The sequence below is a fragment of the Dama dama genome, chromosome 23, assembly GCF_033118175.1.
Source record: "Dama dama isolate Ldn47 chromosome 23, ASM3311817v1, whole genome shotgun sequence".
NCBI lineage: Eukaryota > Metazoa > Chordata > Mammalia > Artiodactyla > Cervidae > Dama > Dama dama.
The window spans coordinates 9,029,386-9,053,252 of NC_083703.1; the positions used below are offsets into that span (position 1 = coordinate 9,029,386).

At 35.4% G+C, this 23,867-nt stretch overlaps 1 protein-coding gene across 1 annotated transcript in view; it reads right to left on the reverse strand.

Annotated features, from left to right (window-relative positions):
* Positions 1-23,867, reverse strand: part of ESF1 (ESF1 nucleolar pre-rRNA processing protein homolog) — a 51,954-nt gene that overhangs the window by 26,110 nt on the left and 1,977 nt on the right. The window contains exons 4-10 of the mRNA XM_061125962.1: positions 20,478-20,881; positions 19,707-19,820; positions 17,666-17,766; positions 16,531-16,683; positions 13,938-14,052; positions 12,137-12,284; positions 8,738-8,899 (exon numbers count right to left, since the gene is read on the reverse strand). Coding sequence (XP_060981945.1) covers positions 8,738-8,899; positions 12,137-12,284; positions 13,938-14,052; positions 16,531-16,683; positions 17,666-17,766; positions 19,707-19,820; positions 20,478-20,881 — 1,197 coding nt within the window. The remainder of the gene's footprint in view (positions 1-8,737; positions 8,900-12,136; positions 12,285-13,937; positions 14,053-16,530; positions 16,684-17,665; positions 17,767-19,706; positions 19,821-20,477; positions 20,882-23,867) is intronic.

Here is a 23,867-nt window from a genome sequence, read left to right on the forward strand (position 1 = left end):
CTGTTTTCCTCCCTGGGAGAGACTATAGAAGCTACTAACATAAGGGCATTTTGAGGCTGCAGTACAACCAAAAGAGCATTTCTAAATCAATTAAACCAAAAAACCTCGTCTTTAAGAAAAATGAAAAGAAATGAAAAGCACTTTGACCTCAGTAGCATTTAACAAGCTAGATTTTTCTTGCTGCTGAACTCTTAAGAATTTTCTTCTACCATTACTGGGATGAGTTTATATAAGTAAACTGTAATCCTGACCAGACTACTGTTAAAAAGACTTCCCAAATAACTATTAGGAAAGCAGTGTATTCCCAACCTTTTCCCTATGATGATAGATATAAAAAATAACGTTGTAGGGTACACCGGAGTAAACGGAGGAGACAACCAGAGAAGGAAACAAAGCTGGGGCCTCTGGCTGGCCTCAAGGAGAAAGGGATCAATACTTGGGCAAATCAGTAACTCACAGGTGGTATGTTGGATGGGAATCTCTGAAGCAGAGTATCATTTAAGGTTTACTCTTTCAAGGTTCCTAATATTTGCAATTACCCCAGATCTTATTTCACTGGCAATGTCCTCTACTGCAACATTGAAAAAATTACAGAGTAAGAGTTAACAGAGAATGAAAGTAACATGAAAATTTAGAAAATTTAGGACTTCAATTTATATCCATAGCTGCTTTTATAAGCAAGCACTGTTGCAATTCTTAGGGATTCACTATTGACAGAAATCTACTAATTTATGACAGGTCAAGCATTCTTTGGGTTCAAAAAGATATCAGAATTTTGGAACACTAATTAACAACATGTATGCCTAGAAACCTGCAGTGTTCAACGCAAATATGCAAAAGTTTTCCCTTGCCCCTTTTTTTTGAAACCTTCAGAACAGGTTACTAAACAGAAGAAGGCTTCTCAGAAGACAGGCTTCTTAGACATCATCACACATGTGATCCTGGCCGTGGACCAAAATGTTCCCTCACGCTGAGAAGTCTGTGCTTCTGGCTCAAAATTATGCATCCAAATAAATTACTTTAAAAACACTTTTAAATCTCTCTATGCCTCCACATAAAGAAGGAGTAACAGTGACCTACAGTGAAATATACTTAATGACAATCTAAGCTGACGATGCTTAGATCTTGGTGAATTGTGGTGGAGAACACTGTTGAGAGTCCCTTGGACTGCAAGGAGATAAAATCAGTCAATCCTAAAGGAAATCAACCCTAATTATTCATTGGAAGGACTGATGCTGACATTCTAATTATTCTGGCCACCTGACATGAAGAGCTGATTCATTGGAAAAAGACTCTGATGCTGGGAAAGATTGAGGGCAGGAAGAAAAAGGAGTGACAGAGGATGAGATGGTTGGACAGCATCCAGTCCATCAATGGATGAATTGGAAAAGCAAAGCGTACGCACATACATACATGCCATGGGATATTATTCAGCCTTAAGGAAGGAAGGAAGGAAGGAAATTCAGACTTATACCACAGCACGGATGAACCTTGAGGACATTCTGCTAACTGAAATAAGCCAGTGACAGAAAGATAAATACTTTATGATTCCATTTATATGAGATATTTACAGGAGCCAAAATCAAAGAGACAGAAAGTAGAATGGTGGTTTCCAGGGGTTGGAGGAGGGCCAATGAAGAGTTGTTTAATGGATATAGAGATGTAGTTTCATAAATGCTTCTGGAAATGGATGGTCATGATGGCTGCACAATAGTATGAATGTTCTTAATACCACTGAACTATCCACTTAAACACACCTAAGATGGCAAAGTTTATGCTATGTGTATTTTATCACAAAAAAATTGGGGGAAAAACCAAATGTGTTAAAGTAGCATAAGGATATATGGCTTTTCAATTATAGGGGGAAAAAAAGAAAAGAAGAGCAATAATGAAACTGCTGAAAGCAGTCTGAGTGAATTCTGTCAAAATAACATATGGAACATGTGTGAGAAAAATGACAGTTTGCTAGCCAGGCAGTTAGGATATAGAATGATGATGTGGGACAACCTCAAACAGAAAAAGCAAAAGCTCTGCTTTAAAGACCAAAGAATTCACAACTTCAAACAAATCGGCATAGCTGTGGGCTGTGGGAAAACAATACATGAAACACACTCTCTGCTCTTGAACTCACTTCAGGCAGATTGTAAATCTAAGGCAAAGTCCAAAAAAGTACTACTGTCTGGAAGTTGTGGCTGCAGATGCAAACAGCGCAACTGACGTGATACACATGCAGAGGGAAGGACCACATGAAAAGCAATGGCCGAGGTGCTGGCAACCAGAGGCCCTTACTGATTTACATGCTTAACTGGGATCCTAAAATAGCAGACCAGTTAACCTGAAACTTCTAAACATATGAGAATCTTGAGCACTTTCTGAAAATAGTGTTATTATAAAAATATCTTCAGTTTTGCTTTAGATTTTTTTTTAAAGCTTCCTGAAAAACTTAAAAAAAAATTAAATCTTAACAGAGAAAATTATCTTTAAAATAATCCAGGAAATTCTAAGAAATTTACTGGCAACTCTACGGAGAAAATGTGCTAGCACTGTTTTTTTAGATAACTCTAGCTGCTTCTCATTTTTACGACACATTCCACAAATGATTCAAATGTTTATTGGGTTTTTTTTTTCCTTTTTGCACAGTAAAAAGTTTCAGCTTATTACCTTACAAGGCCCTTACAGGCAATCTGTTAACTGGATGATTTACAGGAGTGTACACCTCAGTTTTAAAATCCGAGCCATCTACTAGCTGTGGCCAAGTAACAACAGTGCACTGCAAACTGGTTTCCTCCCCATGACCAAAATATGAAGCAAAATGCAAACTCTTTTCAGCTTATTTGAAGTTCAGTTTTCCATTTAATGCTCTCCTCTACAATGAACTCAAAATTTTAAACATCTGGTCATTTTAAAAGTTCTGACCAAAAAAACATTTTTTTGTGACTATATCTCAAATAATGGATATACTGGCAATAAATGGAAATAGACACATAGCCAAAAGTAAATAGTGAACAGGTTTTGAGAAGTCTGAAAATAAAACTGTTTGAAGCCGGACTGCCTAGTAAAATGAATGCCCAACAATTCAAAAACATTTTATTTCTAAATAAAGAATGAATAACACCATAGCTACAGTGTGTTTACGCTTCCCATTGAGTCACTGAATACAGAAAGGGAGACAGGATAAAGATGGGGAAAAGGAAGTACGAAGGATAAAGAACAGATATCAGAAACAAAGATATATGATGTACACCTTAAACTCACAAAGTAACATATATCTATTATATCTCAATAACGTTGGGAAAAAACCCAAGTCAGATCTTACTGCTCCTTAGCTGAAAGACTCCAGTTGCTTCTCATACCACTCGGTGAAGACGTCCAAGGCGAAAACTGGCCTGCAAGACCTTCTGACCCGGCCCTGTTATCTCTGAGCGCGCCCACTGTTCTCTCCGCACGCCCTCACTGCGGTCACACTGCTCTCCACGTGCTCCTCAAACACAACAGACAAGCCACAGCTGCAAAGCCGGGCACTTGTCGCCCCTCCACATGCACACTCTCCTCTCACGGTTCACCCCCGACCTCTACTTCCTTTTGCTGCTGTTTAGCTGCTCAGTCATTTTTGACTCTTCGTGACCCCATGGTATGTAGCCCACCAGGCTCCTCTGTCTATGGGATTTCCCAGGCAAGAAATACTGGAGTGGGTTGCCATTTCCTTCTCCAAAGGATCTTCCCAACTGAAGGATCAAACCTGTGTCTCCTCCATCGGCCAGCAGATTCTTTACCGCAGAGCCCCTGGGAAGCCTTCTATTTTCTAAATATTTTCCTACTAAAGACTTATCTGTCTCCCCTTAACCAGAATCTAGGCTTTAAGAAGTCAAGGATTTGTGTGTTTTGCTCACATGGTATCTAGAATGGTTCTTGGCATATGCTTAATAAGTATTTGAAGGAAAACTTAGGCATGGAAAGATGCTGAATAGAAAAAAGATTAGATGTCCTTTCACCAGTGCACATTAATCACCAGGTAACTAAGAAACAGAGGACATTTAATCTAATCTCCTTTAGGGACTCCCAGGGGGCTCAGTGGTAAAGACTCCACCTGTCAATGCAAGAGACGCAGAAACACAGGTTTGATCCCTTGTTTGGGAAGACTGTCTGAAGGAGGAAATGTCAACCCACTTCAGTATTTCTTGCCTGGAAAATTCTATAGACGGAGAAGCCTGGCGGGCTACAGTCGATGGGGCTGCAAAGAGTCGGATGTGACTGAGTGAGTGAGCACACACACATGCCTAGTCTTGCAAACATCTATGTCCCTGTCAATCTAGGCCAAATAAGAGTGAATGCTTAGCAATAGGTGAGCACTAACATACTGGCTTCCCAGGTGGCTCGGTGGTAAAGAAGCTGCCTGCCAATGCAACATACACAAGTTCGATCCCTGGGTCGGGAAGATCCCTTGGAGAAGCAAATGGCACCTGGAACTTGCCAGTATTCTTGCCTGGGAAATCCCATGGACAGAGGTGCCTGGCAGGCTACAGGCACCTGGGGTTGCAAAAAAGTTGAACACGACTCAGCGATTAAACAACAATAACAATCTCCTTTAAGATGATAGACAAAGAAACAGGTCATTATGAACACGTCTGTTCATATTCTGGATGAAATGCCAAAGGTCAAAATATACAGCTTGCATTATCTACAACAAAAATTTATCACACAGATTAACTGAACTATTAATACAGGAGAGGTTATTATATATTTATATGAGATAAAACTCATTATGCTCCACTTATATGTATATCACATATGCCCCAATGAGGCAAGTTCATTAATGAAGCCTCAATATGCTAATTACATGTCACCTTCTCTACTCAACAAAATGAGTCAGATAGGATACTTTTCTTTTAATAGCCACACACTGAGATGGGAAACAATACCCCACATCAAAACAATGAATTACAGATTTCCTTAAAAATCTTATAATTTAACATTTTAAATTATTTATAACATTATAACATTGTATTCTCATGTTTCCATGAGGAACTAAAATATCAACAGAAAGAATAGTTCATTCTAGTTATTACACCCATGTACCTATTATCTGCCCCTCTTAATCTTACTCTTAAGGAATTAAAACTCCTAATGTTACTATACTGCATGCGTGCTAAGTCAATTCAGTTGTGTCCAACTCTTTTGCAACCCTTTGCACCAGAGCCCACCATGCTCCTCTGTCCATGGGATTCTCCAGGCAAGAATACTGGAGTGGGTTGCCATGCCCTATTCCAGGGGATCTTCCTGACCTAGGGATTGAACCTGCGTGTCTTATGTCTCCTGCATTGGCACGTAGGTTCTTTACCACTAGCGCCACCTGGGAAGCCCATTATATTGTGCAATCCAATGTAAAAAGACAGGAAGTTTAAACATTTTAAATTTTTTTTTTTTAAATCAAGCTAAGCCATACTCTAACAAGTGTTAGTGATTATTAAGAGTACTTATTATTTTTCTAAAGAGTTTAATATTTGGGAAATTCAAGTCACAGAAAAACTGATGCGTGATAAAGTACAATCTTATACTGACCCTCTGTGGTTTAATGAAGTATAACATCAAAAAAGTTCCGTGGTTCAGGGTAATTATTACTGGGAACATACATTCCTTAAGACAAATTCAACAAATACACCTATGACATGAATAGTACTGTGTGTACTACGAAAGTACATTTATAATACCTCATTAAGCCAGAAAGGTATTATTAGTCCCACTTTCCAAATAAGTAAACTGAGATCCTGAAAGAGAAGTTCATTTGTCTCATCTAACATGTCAGTGTGTAACAGATCCCTTACATTCACACACACACAGAAAATGCACACACTTACTTGTGTGCACAACCACACCAAGGATCTACAGGTTAATAATACCCCATATGGGGCCTTCAAAAAATACTGTAAAGACTTTAAAAAAATGCATTATACAGCAGAATATCAATTTTCCTTCATTCAACTAAGAGCAAAAATTATATTGTGAATGTTGATGATAATTCCATGAAACTGGCGCTATCATCATTGTTGAAGGCTCTAAAAACTGGTACAACCCCTTTGGAAAGCATTTGGCAATAATCACAAGACACAAAAAGTGTCTGTGTCCTTTCCTAGTAATTCCATTTCTGGGAAGCTATCCTATGAAAATAATTCAAAATATGGAAAAAGCTATAGATTATTTATAACATTCTAGATGCTTGGCATCTGAGATTTAAATTTTGAGGCTTGGAAACTGGTAGTTCCAACAGCCTGTGAGAGAACCACAGGTTGATCCACAGCATATGTCAAGGTGCTATGTGAGTGAGGAAGCCGTGTTACTGACTGCTGAGTGAGTCTGCCTGCCAGGATTAGCTTCTCTTTGTGGCCTCTGCGGGTTCTCACAGGCACTGACATTTCTAAAACAGGGGGCTGGGGAGGGAGGAGGAGCATCTTTGTTAAAAAACTGTTTTTATAAGTAAAAGACCCTAAAGGAGTAAGCCAATTACCTGGCTGGTGATGAAAGTGAAGAGATCTAAGAAAGTACTGATATTTTTGGCTTTGGGATTTGTAACAGCCTTAGATAACATTTCTTTTCAATGCCATGGGCCTACTGAAGTGAAAGATTAGAAATATGATTAAAATATGATTTAATATTCACCAATAGAGAAATGATAAATTAAACCACAATCTACCTAATCACTCAGTGGCTGAATAAGGGAAATGGAATTACAGATGATAATTTTTCATTTTGTATTTCAAAATATTTTACATGACATTAATATCACATCCACAAATAGCAAAGTCAAGATAAAAATGTACTGCTAAATATCAGAGGGAACAGTGGCTAATTTATTACATGAGGTCAGCATTACCCTGATACCAAAAGCTAAGGACACTGCAAGAAATCGAAACTATAGGCAAGTATTCCTCATTAACACAGGTGCAAAAATCTTTAACAAAACATTATTAAACCGAGTCTAGGAATAAAAAGAAGGATAATGCACCATGACTAAGTGAGTTTTATCCTAGGAAAACTGTACTGTTTAAATCTTCCTATGCATCACTTTCTGGTATTTTTCACTATATAAACTATATTAATAAACACAAAAGTTAGATCTGGTTCACTCAATATCTCTGTAAAATATTTAATAGAAAACTTTTCAATCAAATTTATTTTAAATCTTTCTTATATTGTCACCTGAATATCTCAATTTAAAACATCTTCATTCAACAAGCTCATCCTAAGGTTAGAATTAAGCTACAATTCCAACATATTTGATTTAAAAGATAGACTCCAACATTTCTTTGAATCATTAACCCAAGGACCTCAATTAAAAAATTTCTTCACACATCTCTGAGTGGTAGGTTCATACTGCCTTATTGTGAAACTTACTGACAAAGGATACTCAACCCCTTAAGGCAGCCTCTGTGTTTTTTACTGAACAATTCTAACAATACAGAGAATTCCTCTTTATACTACACTGAAACCTTTCATTCAACTTTTACCCACTGGTCAAACACTGACTTCTGAGGTAGGAACTGAGATTAAATCTTCATTTACATACTTATCATGCAAGTACTTGAAAATATTAAGTCACTTTAGATTTTTCCTCTCCAGGCTAAATTAACTGTGTTCCCTTAGCCACTGTGCATATGCTAACACCACTAAACTTCACTTTTTCTTTCCACCACTTCTCGCAAAAGCCAAACATTTAAAACACATGGGTTAAAACACAGCACCAAATTCTTACAGAACATGTAGGAGACATATGGCCATCCTGATAAATTTACTATACTATAAATTTACTAGCATATCAAAATATGCTAGTCTCCCCGCTCCATGAAAACAATCTATGAAAACAGACATTTTACTCTCAGTGCAAAAACAAATGAGTTGTAAGAAACAGAAATAAATGAACACAGAACACTTAACTTTTAAGCAATGGTGTTATTAACAGTATTCTTTCATTGAGACAAACTGAGGCTAAAATAATCGAATCATTGCTAAAACTCATATTTATCTTTAAGATATATATAAAAAGCAGTAATTTGCAAAAACAGTATTATTCACAAAGATACATGCTGATTTGCCCAGGACTGTTAAGAAAAAATACCTATGTTAGAAAACAACCCTCATTTATCCTCTTACCTTGGTTTAGCTTTGACAAAGTTTTAATTATTATCGTAGTAGTATTTTACTACTCTAAAAAGTTCCTGAATCCTTCAAGGCAGTTATAAAAATCATAATGCTATACTTCTTGGACTATCCAACAATATTTAAAAACTGAGTTAATTGAGATGGAAAACTACATATTACATATTTTGTGTTAGTGAATCCTCACTAAGTAAAGTCTACTAGTGGTTAGTAGAGAAAAATCCACTTACGAATTACATATTTTGAAAAGAAGTTTAATGACTTTAGAATACATGGTGCCTGGAATCAAGTTTCTATATTCTGAGAACACTGGAATCAAGCCTAGAAAAGGCCTATTTTCATAAATGGGTAATTTATAGTGAGTAAATTAAAGAAACCAAGAATAAGCCGGCAAGAGTCTAAAACAGTAGTCCCAAAGTGAATTAAATGATGTATGCAAATATCATATTAACTTCCTCATGAAAACATTCCTGAAAATGTGATTTTTTTTTTAAGTTAATGTTTCCAAAGAGTTGATCTTCTTTTATTATCTGATGTCCCCAAATGAAGGAAAACAGTGAACATTTGGTTAGTATCTAATTCTTACCTGGAACCCACTTAATTTCCATTTCCATATCATTTTCTTTGCCTTTCTTTTCTTTGTCTTGAATAACTTGTAAGAGTTGCCTATATTTAGCAATTTGTTCTTCATCATCCTTCTGACCTTTTTTTGTTTTCCCATCTTCTTCTACACTGACTCCATCATCACCTAACAAAAAAATCAATTTCACTTAATATACAGAAAAAATTTCACTTCTAACTTCACTGTTCAATCTTAGTCACTGCAGCACTCTTCTCAAAGCTGTCAGATACACTATAACAAGAGAATATCAAAATCAGACTTAAACTTAACACAAATGAATTAAATGACTTAAATCTTATTTACAATAAAAATCAGCTGCAATGTAAGTTAGTACAGTGATAAAAGTATACTTGGGAATCTCTGTTTTTATTAAAATTCGTACTCAATATAATCCTGTAGTCATGTAACACCCTTGAATTTCTCCACCCTATAAGCAAGATAGCAGGAATGGCATTTCTTCCCCCTTTATGTCTCCTACCATCTAACACATGTATGGTCAATAAAAGGAGCTGGAGTAGTGTTGGGATGCATCTGATACATGGATTTAGCTGTTCATACTGATGACACAGATAAAGGAAGTTTCCTGTTATCTAAAACAAAGAATAACAAGTCCTTTCCACGTGATAATGAGCAAGCATGCCTACTCTCAGGGTCTCATTAGCACATATAGAATAAAAATGAACAAATTAGAAGTTTGTGCAATTAATTTTCCCATGTGGAAAAGCTTCACATTTCCATTTCCTAATTTTATAAAAATAATCATAATACAAAGGAACAGTGTAAAATTCATGGGCAACAAATACCAAAGAAAACTAATACGTAAAAAGTTTGTTTGCTCTGTATTTCCACTGTAATTCTCCATGTCAAAAACATAAATTAAGAACTTAGGTTTTAATGCAAAACATACAGACTAACTGAATTGAGTAAATGTCCTCAGTAAAGGGAAATTTACAGAAGACCCTCTCTTCTATGAGCTATAGCTAACTGGTCACTAAATACATCCAATATTATTAAGCATTTAGCTGTGAAACATCAATGTTAATAGATTGTCCTTACATCTTCAAAAGGTGATGTGAAAAAAATTGGTTAAATAAATGTTTTTATAGGTTTTTTTCCCTCTGAATGAATAAAAAATACTCCACAACATTCCTTCCATCCTATCACACTTTTACATTTTCACTTGAACAGCTGAAATTCATTTTTTTCCTGTTTGTGCTTTATGCCACAATAATAATGTTGGATGGAATTCTGTCATGTATCCCGTAATTCAATGGATAAAACATCAGGAACGCATTAACAAAATGGCAATGTATTTCTTTCTATTAAAAGCTTACTTCTGAAAACATAATTAGAAGCAAGCTGCTTCCAGGTTGAAATTTTAGTGGTAAGTCTCTGATGGCCTACTTTAAATTGATTTTTTCCAGTACTAAAATTTTACTTTCTGAAGCTCTAAAATGTGGGTTAACTCATGTAAGTCTGTTTTCTCCCAATTTAAGGACAATACTTTGTGAAAGACTTAATTCTATATAAGGAGTGAAAAAAAATTCTAACAGTAAGAAGCCCTGGTGTAATCTCTTATAAACTACAACAGGAACATCCAGTAACTTCAAAGCATTCAAATATACTAATGCATCTATCAGAGGTACTAAATTATAGATTAAGGTAAGCTTGCAATCAATTAAAATACTGAAGAAAAATGCATGTTTTTAAAAACTTAATTAGTACATTTCAAACAAAAAGCCCAATTAATCCTTAAAGTTTTAGAAGTAAAAATATATGATATGAGGTAGTATGCTAAGACTTTATATATGTTATCTCAATCTTTTCAAACACGAGCAGGTACTATCATGATCCCCATTTCACAGCTATGAAAAGAAAGGCACTGGGGCAAAGAAAATCTAACCCAAGCCTCAAAGTTATTTTAAAAAGAAAAAAGAAAACTTCAAAGAACTGACAAATTTGCAAAGGATTACCAAATCAGAATTAAGGAGTAGATGATCATTATTGAGAGGACCCCATTGCCCTGAATGCACCTACTGGTCTACCAAACAAATAGCCCTGAGGCTAACCGACAGTTCTGGCAGTCTCTCAGGCCAACAAAACAAAAGTTAAAGAACCAACTAGTACCCCATATTTAGGAGGGACCCCGAAAGATATACTCCAGGGAAAGGATCAACCAGCAGTAGACTAGCATAGAAAGACAGTAGATAAAAAAATATAGGAGAGAAACAACATGGAAGCTACAGTGAAAAGATATAATATATATTTAATTGGAGTCCCAGAGAAGGTAAAAGAAACGCCTGAATAGATAATGGCTGAGAATATTTCAAAACTGATTAAAAGATACCATGCCACAAATTCAAGAAACCCAACAAACTCCAAGCATAATAAATTTAAAAAATCTATTCTTAGTTCATATTAAAACAGCAGAAAGACAAAAGGAAAGAGAAAACTTTTAAAAACAGAGAATAAAATCCAGACACCCTTCAAAAGACTGAAGAAAGTAGAGTGACAGCTGACGTCTCAAAACCAACAAAACCAGAAGCCAGCAGAATATTATTATCAATGTGGGAACAAGAGGACTGTCCACCTAGAATTTTTTTTTTAATCATGAAAATATATTCATAAAGGCAAAATAAGGACATTTTTAGACTAAACTAAAACTCAATTTTGGAAATTACCACAGATATACTTAAGGTAGAAAGAAAATGATCCCAAACAGAAGTATGAGATTTAGAAAAGAACAAGGAGCAAAAGAAGTAGGGAAAATGTGAGTAAATGTAAACAAAACAGTAACATTAATGTACTATGGGACTTAAAAAGCAGAGTACACAGAACAGCATGGAAGTTCTTTTAAGATTCCTTGTACTCTCTAGGAGGGTAAAAATGTTAATTAGTATTCAACTTTAATAAGGATGCAAGTCATGGTTTCTAGGATGATCACTAAATGAACAGACAGAGTCTATTTTGTAAACTGAGCAGAAAAATGGTATGTAAAAAATAATCCAAAAACTCTTAGTTTAAAAAAGGGATGGTAATAATGCATTTTACTAGTTTAGGTGATTGCATAACTGTAAGAATCATGTGTAGTCTAAAAGACCAGACCCTTTTTTTGTGAAGTTAGGGTTTTAAAAAAAGTGTCTTTGGTTGAAGAAATTCAGGCTAAGAAAATATCTCTAAATAAAATATTTCAATGACTATCTACCAGTATATACAATACTGCACATGTAAGCATACTTCACAGACAATTTAAGGATTAGATACTCTCTTTCAAGCTACTGCCAAAGACATATTGTCATTAGTAAGTCTAGATTAAGTATTCAAATATTTACAAAAGTAGAACACCAAAAGACAAACAAATACCTTGCGGTTCTTCTTCTATTTCCTCTTCATCTTCACTGGAAGAAGCTAAATAGGCTTGAAAATCCATGTCCAAAAGCTCTTCCTTTTTAAATTTCCTGTTGAGTGTTGTAATTCTTTCATGATCAGTCTCATCCCAAGTGATCTCCACCTTCCACCAACGAATAAGTAAAAATAACAAATAAAAATGGAAATGTCAGCAACCCAAACTTGTAAAGAACACTTATTGTTAACGTGGATGTTTAACAGTAAACTAATGAAGACACACTAAAATCAATAACATATAACATGGTTAAGGCAAAAGTTTCTACCTGTGGAAAGGGAACCATTTCAATTAACCTGTGCTGTTATCCGAACTCTCTACTATATGCAAGGCACTTCATTACTGGGAGTAAAAATTCATCAGTATATGGACTGACTGTGGTGAAAATAAGAAAGCGCACTAGTGAAAAAGTTAACATTATGATGAATGAGTCAAACATGTTTTTCACCTAGAGTTCTAGGCATTTCAAGAGGTCTAAAAACTGAAACTTCCTGATAAAGCTTTTAGAACAATCTCAGTGTGGTCCTTTTTCCAAAAGAGATTAAAAGCCACTGAAAGGCATTTACTGGTTTAAAGTACAGGAAACCCTCATGACACAGGAATTTATCTATAATATGATCAGTCTGGTGACATACTCCTGTCTTCTACAAAGCCCCCATTCTCAGAGTCTTGTTAGAGATTTAATCTCCATCAGAGGGCGGGTCCCGCATCCTTACTTTTTTTCCCTTCAGGCTAACCTCCCCAGATCAGAACAAAAGGAGTTCTGATTAACTAAAACATCCAATCCAATCCTTAAAATAACTGCCATTGTTGGAGAAATTACAGCTAGTTCCACAATTCAGAATTATTCCCATTCTGATAATTAAGACTGAGCTGATAACCACAAAATCACTTCTGAACTGAGACAGATGTGGATGATACAGCCAGGCCATAGGAACTCCAGACTGGCTGACTGGACAGGCCTGCCTATTTTTCAGGCTTGAAAATAACATGATCCTAGGTTTGATGGGACTGAATCTTTCAGACCTCACTTACTGCATACTGGTGGGGTTTCCCTACCCTCAGTGACTAATCAAGGCCACACGGTACCCGCAGGCTGAGGGTGGCAGACACAGCAGCTCTCTGCCCCGGGCTGGCCTCAGAGGAGCACAGGAGAGGCAGCGAGAGGCAGCGAGAGCCCGCGTGGCTGCTGCAGGGCTCAGCTGTGGGTCAGAGGCACATGGGGCAGGAGAGCAGACAGGCGAGGCAGCCAAGTAACAAACTAATTCAATAAAAATCTGCTGGCTGTTTGTTACTAAACATTAACGTGACATCGAGTAGTCCAGAATTGTTCTACTTCAATTGTTTTTACAATTTGGGGTCATATCTGCAGAAAAAAATGTGTTCCTATTTTAAATCTCCACTGCTTCTAACTATGATTTGAAGTAATGTTAGCTCATTCCCCCTACTCTGTAGGATACTAATAACTGACATATTACTTATTAAAGAATCTGGTTAAGTAAGACTGTATAGGAAAGACAGAAGAGAAAAAAGAAACATTTGTAGGTAATTGACTCAGGCTTAAAGGCATAACAAAAATCTGGAAACAGGTTCAAATAGATGGGGTAGATAAAAATGCAAATACACCTGTGTTTCATTTCTATTTGTACTTATGCATTAAAACTTTGAATACTTTCCATTTCTAAAGATGCTATAAGTAAATAACAGTCTTTTCTTAAAGCAACGGAGTCCAGCTATACACTTTCTAAAGTGAAGAAATACCGTTGATGTTCCCATTGCAGCAGATGTGAAATATTTTGGTTTGTATGCTGTTAAATCCACTTCTGAGGCTACATCCTTGGGCTCATCATCAAAAGTAATATCATCTGGTATAAACCTAAGAAACAAAGGAAAAAAATGAATTCATTTAAACATATGCTGCAGTGATAAACAACCAGAGTTGAGACTGTCTTCTAATTAAATATGGTTTATACATACATACCACATAGAGGTTCTACAGAACACACATGCAGATGAAGTAAACAATGTTAGAAATAATCTTGGCACAAAACTTCTGAAGTTCATAAGCTATAAATCTGTAATTCCACTAAATCTAAGTGAACTCTGTAGGTAGAAACCCTGCATTAAGAGTCAGTTAATATGAGTCTGGTGTAAACACACATGAGTCCCTCATGCTTCAAAAAGACCTAGATTCCTGATAACATAGTCACTGACTTGCTTCATGATATTCTGAAGATCAGACAGAATTATTAATGGGGAAGTACTCTGAAAATAAAGTATCATACAAACAAGATATCACTGAAATAATGAAAAGCTTAAGGCTGATTCTTCAACACTAAAAATCTTAATATTATCTTACAATTTGTCACAAATAATAGCAGTTAAATGTAAATTAGTTACTGTAACTGTGACAATTCTTAGCCATCAGGCTAATGAATGGGAGGAAAAAAGCAAAGAGAAATGATCCATGGTTATTATATTTAGGTTTTGTCATTTTTATAAATTTTATTTCCACACACCCAAAAAAGCATGAGCTATATATTGCACCAAAAATGATATTTGAGGGAAGGAATGAAAAATGAAGGTTTATTAGGTCTACAGAATATCCTCCACCACATATACTTATGCACAGAATTAGTAGAAGAAACATAAACATCTGAGATCAATATTTTAAACGCTGTCAATAGGCATGATTTTGAGGCTGATGAATAGAGTTCCCTATATAATAGGATAGCAGCAGAAAACTCAACTTTCTTTTATGAAGTTATATATGACAAAATAAAACAGGGGATGTAAGTTTTTTCCATGGTCACTGATCTTATTTTCTAGGTACTGCCAAAGGTTATTCTAACACTGCATGGAAATGTCCCAAAAAGGAAAAGAAAGAAAATGATCCTGAGAAGAACATGTAAACATGAACTCATGACAGGCAGTTTGACATTCCAATGTTTAGTGAATATAATGAATACATTTAAAACAAGCACCTCCTTTTGAAATTATTAAAAAGAGAAGGAAACAGCTTGTTTGATGAGATAGGCCCTTCTTGCTATATACTCAAGCATGCTAAAATCTTACCCCAAACTATCAATTCAAAAAATTTTATTTGTATTTTTCTATGAGTCAGAATGCTTTTGATGTATGAAAGTCAGTGAGTATCAACTGATGCATTTTTTTTCCCCTAAAATATTTCATCTTGACAAGAAAGCCTCTAACAAACTTGGATACCAAGAAGTGATTTCTAGCAAGAGGGAGGTTCAAGAGGTAGAGGAGAAAACAAAAAAGAAAAAAAAGAAAAGAGTCAATGATTGTGAAGCACGCTCTTAATATATTGATGTGTCTACGTATTAGTTGCTTAGTTGTGTCCAACTCTTTGTGACCCCACGGGCTGTAAGCTGCCAGGATCTTCTGTCCATGCAACTCTCCAGGCAAGAATACTGGAGTGGGTTGCCATTTCCCTACTCCAGGGGATCTTCCTGACGCAGGGATTGACCCCAGGTCTCCTGCACTGCAAGCAGACTCTTTACTGTCTGAGCCACCAGAGAAGCCTTAATATACTGATACTTAATTTAAAATTAAAAATCTTAAAAAAAAAAATGATTTCTACTGACAGTGTCATAGTAGAATGGTTTACTGGGTTCAAAGAAGTAGGCCAATGATAAAATGGTACAAGTTTAGCTTCCTGGTTTCCTTGGAACAGACATTCCCAACCACCTAAGGTTTTTCAGCTTGGGTCAGTGAAGCCTGAGCACATGGTGGAAATAATGCCCAAGTCTGAAGACAAGGCCAGCAGGACCATCTACTCATCAGCACTGTCCAATCGAACTTTCTATGATGATGTCATCAAAGTTCTGTTTCTGTTCTGCCCAACATGTGGCCATTAAGTACTTGAAATGTGTTTAGTGTGACTAAGCAAATGAATTTAAAAATTTTAAGTTTTTAATTAAATGTAAATAAGCCAGACATGATTACTGGCTACTGTACTAGACAGCACAGATCGAGAGACACTAGTCTATTAGCAAATTCCCTTGCCTCCACCTCAATGCTTTAGATAAAGTTACTTCACTCTGGTTCCTAGTTCTAAAAGACAGTTGCCAAGAAATATTACATAAAACCCACCATTAGAACACATCTGACATACCTGAAAGGACATAAATGTGAGGTGACTTCTATCTAATACTTAGCATTTTCTCATTTCAGTTTTCTTTCTTAAGAGTGATGTTCTATGAGAGCACTCTGCTGAAAGCGAGAAGTCCTCTTAGAAAATGGAACAACAGCGAGCACTGCCAATTCTAACCTCTTAGTTCTCACAGTCACACTGTGCTAGAAGGTTACACTGGTACCACACACTAGTTACCTTAGATCTACAAACGAACAACTGCTTTCGAATTCCAGGCCATCACAATCCTCATAAATTTTAGCGGCTGTTTCAGGAGAATCACAGTCTACTACTGCATAATAGTATTTCAGTCGTTTGAATTGATAATCTCTCAGTTTTTCTCTAGAGGCCCTAAAAAGGAGGAAAAACTCATTAGGCTTACTTAAACAGGAACACAAATACCTCTCTCCTTGTAAAAAAGAAATGTAATTGTTCCAAAAAAAAACATATTACAAACTGGCTTTTATTATAATCCATCTTCCTTTATGAATAGCCTTCTTGCCTAACATTAAATACTTAAGCACAATTTATTATTTTGACAAGGTACAGACTAGGGATTTTGACTGGAATTTTGTATTTAGAAAACGGAAGCAAGAATTACATGTGGCTACCTCTAATTTTAATTGTTAGAATAGATTATTTTTTGTTTGTTTGTTTTATTACCATATATGGCTTTCTCAAGTAAATCCACTGAAGAGGACCACTGTAGTATAACATATGCTAGAAAAGCACTAGCTTTTATTATAAACAAATACCTGATCTTATAAAACTTTATTCATGTGTTGTCAAGACTAAATGGTATTTAAGTTCAACTTACTTAACTACAGCATATTCTTTGAGGGTCTTCATCAGGCAAATAAAAATTTGCCACCAATTTTTATTACATGCACATATAGCTCCACCTAGTGGATTCAAAACTACTTAAAGTTTATTTCTCTACATGATGATGATTAAGAACTTTATTATTCTTGCATTCTTGTATTTTTCTATTTAACTAAGAAAAACTATATAACTTGGAGGTAAATAATTTCAATGCCCTTTACATAGAAATCAACATCTAAGAAAAAAAGCAAAACTTACTGATTCAGGTTTAACCATGAAGTGTTTTTCAAAACTGCAATAATTACTTTCATGAATACAGAAATATAAATATATACAGAAAATGTGTTTGGAATAGTGTGCCACTTCTGGCAGACTTTAACATTCTTTGCAACCTGTTTTAACCATGAATGGCACAAATATAAACTTTAGTTCCAACTATGAAAGTGACCAGAATTCTGAATTAGTGATACAAACTCATATGTAGTTTTTTTTTTTCCAGAGTGTTTAATACCAGTCCTTTTCAGGAGCATCTTCAGGAATGCTTAATAACTCCACTGGTCCTTGAACATGCTCTTCCTTCATCCTCTCCTTTCCAAACTCCGAAGGATATATCTAAACACAAAAATATAAAATCAAAGTAATTTATAATTCCCTTTTCTCAAAATATACAGACCTTTGAAGGTCAGGAACTCTAAACAACTGGACAGAATGCAAACAGCAAGAATGGCACACACATACATGCTCCCGTGTGTGAAAAATGACTGGATAAATAATTTGAATTAAATCTTTGGTATTTTTTTAATCCCGGCTACTTTTGAGACTCAGGAAATATAATCATATTAACCTTCAGTGTTTTATTACCACCAGGCTTAATATTCATTTATTAACTAATGTAGGCTTTTTTTAGTTGTTTGAAATATGTAATTTATCGACCAGGGAATCCAAGTTTTTCTCACTAATCTAAGTTGCATAAAACAGGTTTTGTTTTTTTTTTCTATGAAGCCGAGCCAGGTTTATTCTAATACATCTATAAATAATACTATATTTAAAAACAATTAATCCACAATGCATGTAAGATAGGATGATGCAGGGCAACAGATTTAAACCATAACAGCTTTCAATGTAGAAGTTTTTAGCATATATGCAGTCACATATGTTGATTCTTTGTGGTTTTTCCTCTTTATAAGTCCAGTGATTCCTACTACCCATCTCCTAAAACATATTAACAAAAGCACCATTCTATTTCAATTCTGCCTATAGGTTGATTTTTAGTTTTTTCCTTACTTCATCTGGCTATCATTTGGCAAAGGTGAAAGTGAAAGTCGCTCAGTTGTGTCCGACTCTTTGCAACCCCATGGACTATATTTCTCCAGGCCAGAACACTGGAGTGGGTAGTCTTTCCCTTCTCCAGAGGATTTTCCCAACCCAGGGATCGAACCCAGGTGTCCCACATTGCAGGTGGATTCTTTACGAGCTAAGCCACAAGGGAAGCCCAAGAATACCGGAGTGGGTAGCCTATCCCTTCTCCAGGGGATCTTCCCGACCCAGGAATCAAACCGAGGTTTCCTGGATTGCAGGCAGGTTCTTAACCAACTGAGCTATGAGGGAAGCCTTAGTTGTCCCCATGCTTCTACCCAAACCTGTAAACTTCTGCAAGTTTATAATGTTATAAAATGTTGTGATGTTATAACTGGTAGGGTACATCCTTTTACACTGGTATGATTTCTCAAAGACTTATGAGTCATTCTCACTTGTTTATTCTTTTAGATGACTAATGGCAACCTTTTTCTTAACTTTCATTTGCACTGAGATTTTGACTGAAACTATACTAAAACTATAGAACTGATATCTTAAATATTTAAACTGAACAACAGTAATTTAGAGTTGCGTCAGGCACTGTGGTAAATACTTCGTATGATCTCCTTTTCATTGAATCCTTACCACTACCTTAAGAAATACTACTGTTGTATCTACTTAGAGGAGAAAACACATTTGAGAAATAATCAATAAAATGCACAAGATCATATAGCATGTGTCAGAATCAAGATTTGAATACAGGTCTGTCACACTGCAAAGTCTAGAGTCTTAATCACTATGTGGGCTTTCCAGAAATACAGTATCTCAAAATTTTTCAATTATTATTTATCAAGTGTTATAGCTTACTTCATATAGGTCGTGTTTATAAGGTAATCTGTAAGATTTTTATATATTTCTGCTGGTAGTAAAAATAGACTTTTACTTGTTAATGTTAGTAATGAAGCATTTTTAAAAAATATTTATCTTATACCCTGTCCCTTTACTGAGCTTTATTATAATAAGCTTTTCAACTGATTATTTTGGTTTTCATAATTAAACGCAATCATATAACCAATCAATAATTTTACCTGTTCCTTTCTCACCTTCACACTTGTTTCAGCAGTTTTCTGTCTAACTGTATTGGAACAACTTTCAGATTAACTATTTTCCTTAAAAGGAAAACTATGACTATTAAAAAAAGGGATTTAACTTAGAATGCTTAGAAATATTTACTTCAAAATGAAATAAATTCTCACCTTTACAGAAAATATAACACCTCCTTTAGGTTTAAATGAATTGAACAAAGCCAGCAAATCTTTTGCCTTCAATCTATCCCAGTCCATGTTGCAAACTGCTAATCGACACGTAATCTAAAAAATGACAAAAATTACTTATTACATAATCTAGATCATTCCCAATGCTTGCAAAATTAATATAGTAAATATAATGCCTTCTCCCCCCAATCCTGAAATCATTAATATAGCATTTATCTAAGTGATTTCTTCTCTAAGTGGTTTTCTAAGATAATCACTATATCTAAGTGATTTCAGTATGTAAAAGGAAACTTCTGATGAGCCATACAACAGTAAAACTGTAAACAGAAAAGCACTTTCTCTTATTTGGTTCTTAGTTTTTGAATCAGAACATGAGGATGGGTTGATTCTTTAACTACCAAGTTTGTTAAGCTATTTTGCCACCCATGAGTGAGTAGGAAACTTTAATATATATTAATCTATAGCATTTCTAATAGGTACAGTAGGAACTGATACACACTTCTAGTTAAAACAACCATTTTCTAAAAATTTCACAACTTCTAATTATTTATATAGAAATTTACCCCTAACTGCTGGAACAGATATTAACTTTATATAGGTATATTCTGTATCAAGAAGTTTTAACTAGAATCACCATCAAGAGTAATATTTACCAATAAAGCTTTACCTTATCAATTTAATGACATTAATCCTACCATCCATAACAGCTACTTGTACTCTTGACAAAATAATCTTATTTATTCAAAAGTTTACCTCATCAGCCCGAGGAGCATCTTTATCTAATTCTCTCCAAGCATGCTCAAAACCAGATTCCTCTGGAAGTAAATCTGCCATATCGTCTTCATCTTCAGAACTGGTTTCTATATTTCCTTTGCCCCTTGCAAGATCAGGGCCACTGTCACTTTCATCATTATCCTCACTATCCTCGTCTTCCTCATCATTTTCAATTCCATCATCATCATCATCTTCTTCTTCTTCATCATGAAGATCAGCAGCAGCAGCCCTACAAATGCCTGTAATTTCATCTTCAGATTCTTCATCACTTCCTGTTTCACTAGCACTTTCTGAATCTTCCTCCAGAGCATCTTTGTCAAATATTTTACCACCTGTTGAGTCTTCATGACCATCACTGTCTCTTGCCATTATGAATGGAACCACTGCAAAAAGGTCAAAGGAGAAATTTAAAAAATGTAAACCCTGAATTAAATTAAATCCAAGTTATTTTGACCTCAAATCCAGTAAAAATATAATTTCCATGAAGCAGACTAAAGGAAAATATAAATTCAACAAAATTTATGCCTAACCAAATGAAGTTTTGTTAGGAGGAAGAGTAGGAACTAAGCTTTATTTTAGTATCACAAGAGTGGGGAGTAATAAAAGATAACTAAAAACAAGCTTAAAAAGGGCATTAACCTAAGTTCTATAAATGGGATCAGAAAACTACCACAATTATGAAGGTAAATTAGTATGAGATAAACATCAGAATTCATTTTTAAACAACTTGCTTAAAATAACACCTTGGGGAGACATTCCTATCTAGTATTGCAGTATTTCTTAATCATCAGTTATTATCATACAATTTTCATGATTTTTGCCTATCACTGACATTTTTCATGAAGTTGAATGTTTTTTTAATTAAAAATATTAGCTTGTTCTAAACAATATCCCTGAAGTCACAGATTTCATATATCTGTGATGTGGTGGTTACTTTTTTCCCCTAAGATGTTGAACCACATAACTATTAATATAAAAATAGTTTAAATATCACCTGATAAGAAGACATCTTCTCACATTTACCAGTGGTACACATATCACATTTGGGGTTGTATAACAAACTGAACAAATTAAACAAGCTAGTATTTTAATATTTTTGACAATATCAAGTATACTCGTAACATTTATTCATTCACTAAATATTTGTTCAAAGCCCACTGTGTACAAAACCTTATTTTAAATAATGAGGGAATGCAAAGAAACAAAAATAAGCTAATAAATAAATAAACAATGAAGGAATACAAAAATAACTTCCTCTGTTTCTAGATGGCAATGCTCTGGTAGTGACTGCAAATACTACTACTTACTTACCTATTTTTAAAAAATGCTTTATTATTTTTCCTCTGATTACAAAAGTAATGACTGCTCATTGCAAAAGAAAAACAAAAAAATATGGTTTGATGAAGAAAATAAAGATGACTACTAACTTTTCATTGAGAAGTAACTGGGTGTTTATTTTGGTATGTAACTCTGAATTTGTTTCCAATGATACACCCACTAACTTGTTTTTAAGTAGCTGGTCATACCATCTACTCAATTTTGTAACCTATTTTTAAAACTTCATGTGTCACAGACATATTTGGATGTATCGTAACTCATTTAAGGGATTCCTTGACAGCTCAGTTTGTAAAGAATCCACCTGCAATGCAGGAGACCCCAATTTGATTCCTGGTTTGGGAAGATCCACTGGAGAAGGGATAGGCTACCCACTCTAGTATTCCTGGGCTTCCCTTGTGGCTCAGCTGGTAAAGAAACTGCCTGCAGTGCGGGAGACCTGGGTTGGGAAGATCCCATGGAGAAGGGAAAGGCTACCCATTCCAGTATTCTGGCCTGGAGAATTATACAGTCCATAAGGTCACAAAGAGTCAGGACTGAGAGACTCTCACTTTCCCTTTCTTTCACTAATGACTTATGTTACCATTTTTAAAATTTCAAAACAGGGCTACAGTCCACGTTCTTTGCACACGTCTAATAACTTACTTAAATTCTTAAGCACACAAGTGCTGGGCAACATTTTAAAATGACATGTAATATCAAACTGCAGCTCCTCACATCACCTTTACCTCACAGCACTTAAAAAGCCCCTTGGGCACAGTAGTTGCTGGAATGGTAAGTGATGAATAATAATGAGCAAAAGATAGTGATATGTGGAGTCACTTAATCTCTACTTATAGATAATGCTTTTCCTGGATTGAGGAACCAATGAAAATTACAGTAAGCAACAAGGTGGGGCAGAAAGACTCAAAGACTTGGGTTACAGGTCTGTGTATCCTTACATAAATCACTTTAACCTTGTTTCCTAAGTAACGTAATTTCTCATGGTTATTGAGAAACTTAAGATAACATAAAATAAATCCAAAGGATTACTGGACATATTATATTAACCCAGTACTCTAAATCTACCGAAATTTAAAGGAAGCTAGACTAACTTAGCTCACAAACATACCATCAGGCCAACCTTGCTACTGTTCCCAATCTGATTTTATTTTCCATTTTCAGTAACCAGACTTGCATCCAGGTAAAGCCTCTCTCTAGTTAACAAATACAAAGTAGCAGTGCTTTGTTTTTTTTTGAGTAACCTCTTCCTCCAAATTCTCAGAGGCCTTTACTTCTACGGTACTTAAAATTACTCTATTATGTATTACGGTTCTGATTTCTTCCACTTTATATCTGCACTATCCAATATGGTAGCCAGCAACCACATATGGTAACTGAGCACCTGACAAACAGCTCATCCAACTAGACACAGTAAGAAAAGAGAATGTAAAATATCCTATTTTTATATTATGTATTGAAATAGTTTTTGACATATTAGGTTAAATAGAGTATATTCATATATCTATTAATCATCGGTTTCTTACTTTTTAAGGTGTCCGATAGAAAATTCAAAATTTTCTATTGGACAGTACTGCTTCAGATCAGGGCTACTGCACAACGTTGCAAGCAGTTATTTGCAAAAGCTGATTTGCAAAGGGTCAAGAAGGGCTGCAATCAAAGCCAAACTCCAATCACCAAGCCACACACCCTGCAGGAACAGCGTGTCTGTCTTTTCGGGAAAAAGAACCTCTGGTATTGTCCTCGCCAGAGGACACAGCTCACAGAGCTGTGAGCTCTGGAAGCTCTGTGGGTCCAGAAGGGTGTGTGTTTTTCTAATTTTTGCACAGGCATCACTTAAACTAGCAGTAGCCCTAAAATGGGAGGAATCATGTCTTAATGTTCTATCTGCCCCATATTTGTTACTAAAAGTAGTTGAATAAATGAAGCAATGCCTGAGTACCCAACTCTACTTTCTTTCTTCAGATACATCTCATCTCACCCCGTCATGAGATCATGTGACACTTTATCTAGAGAACACAGCAGTCACTAGGG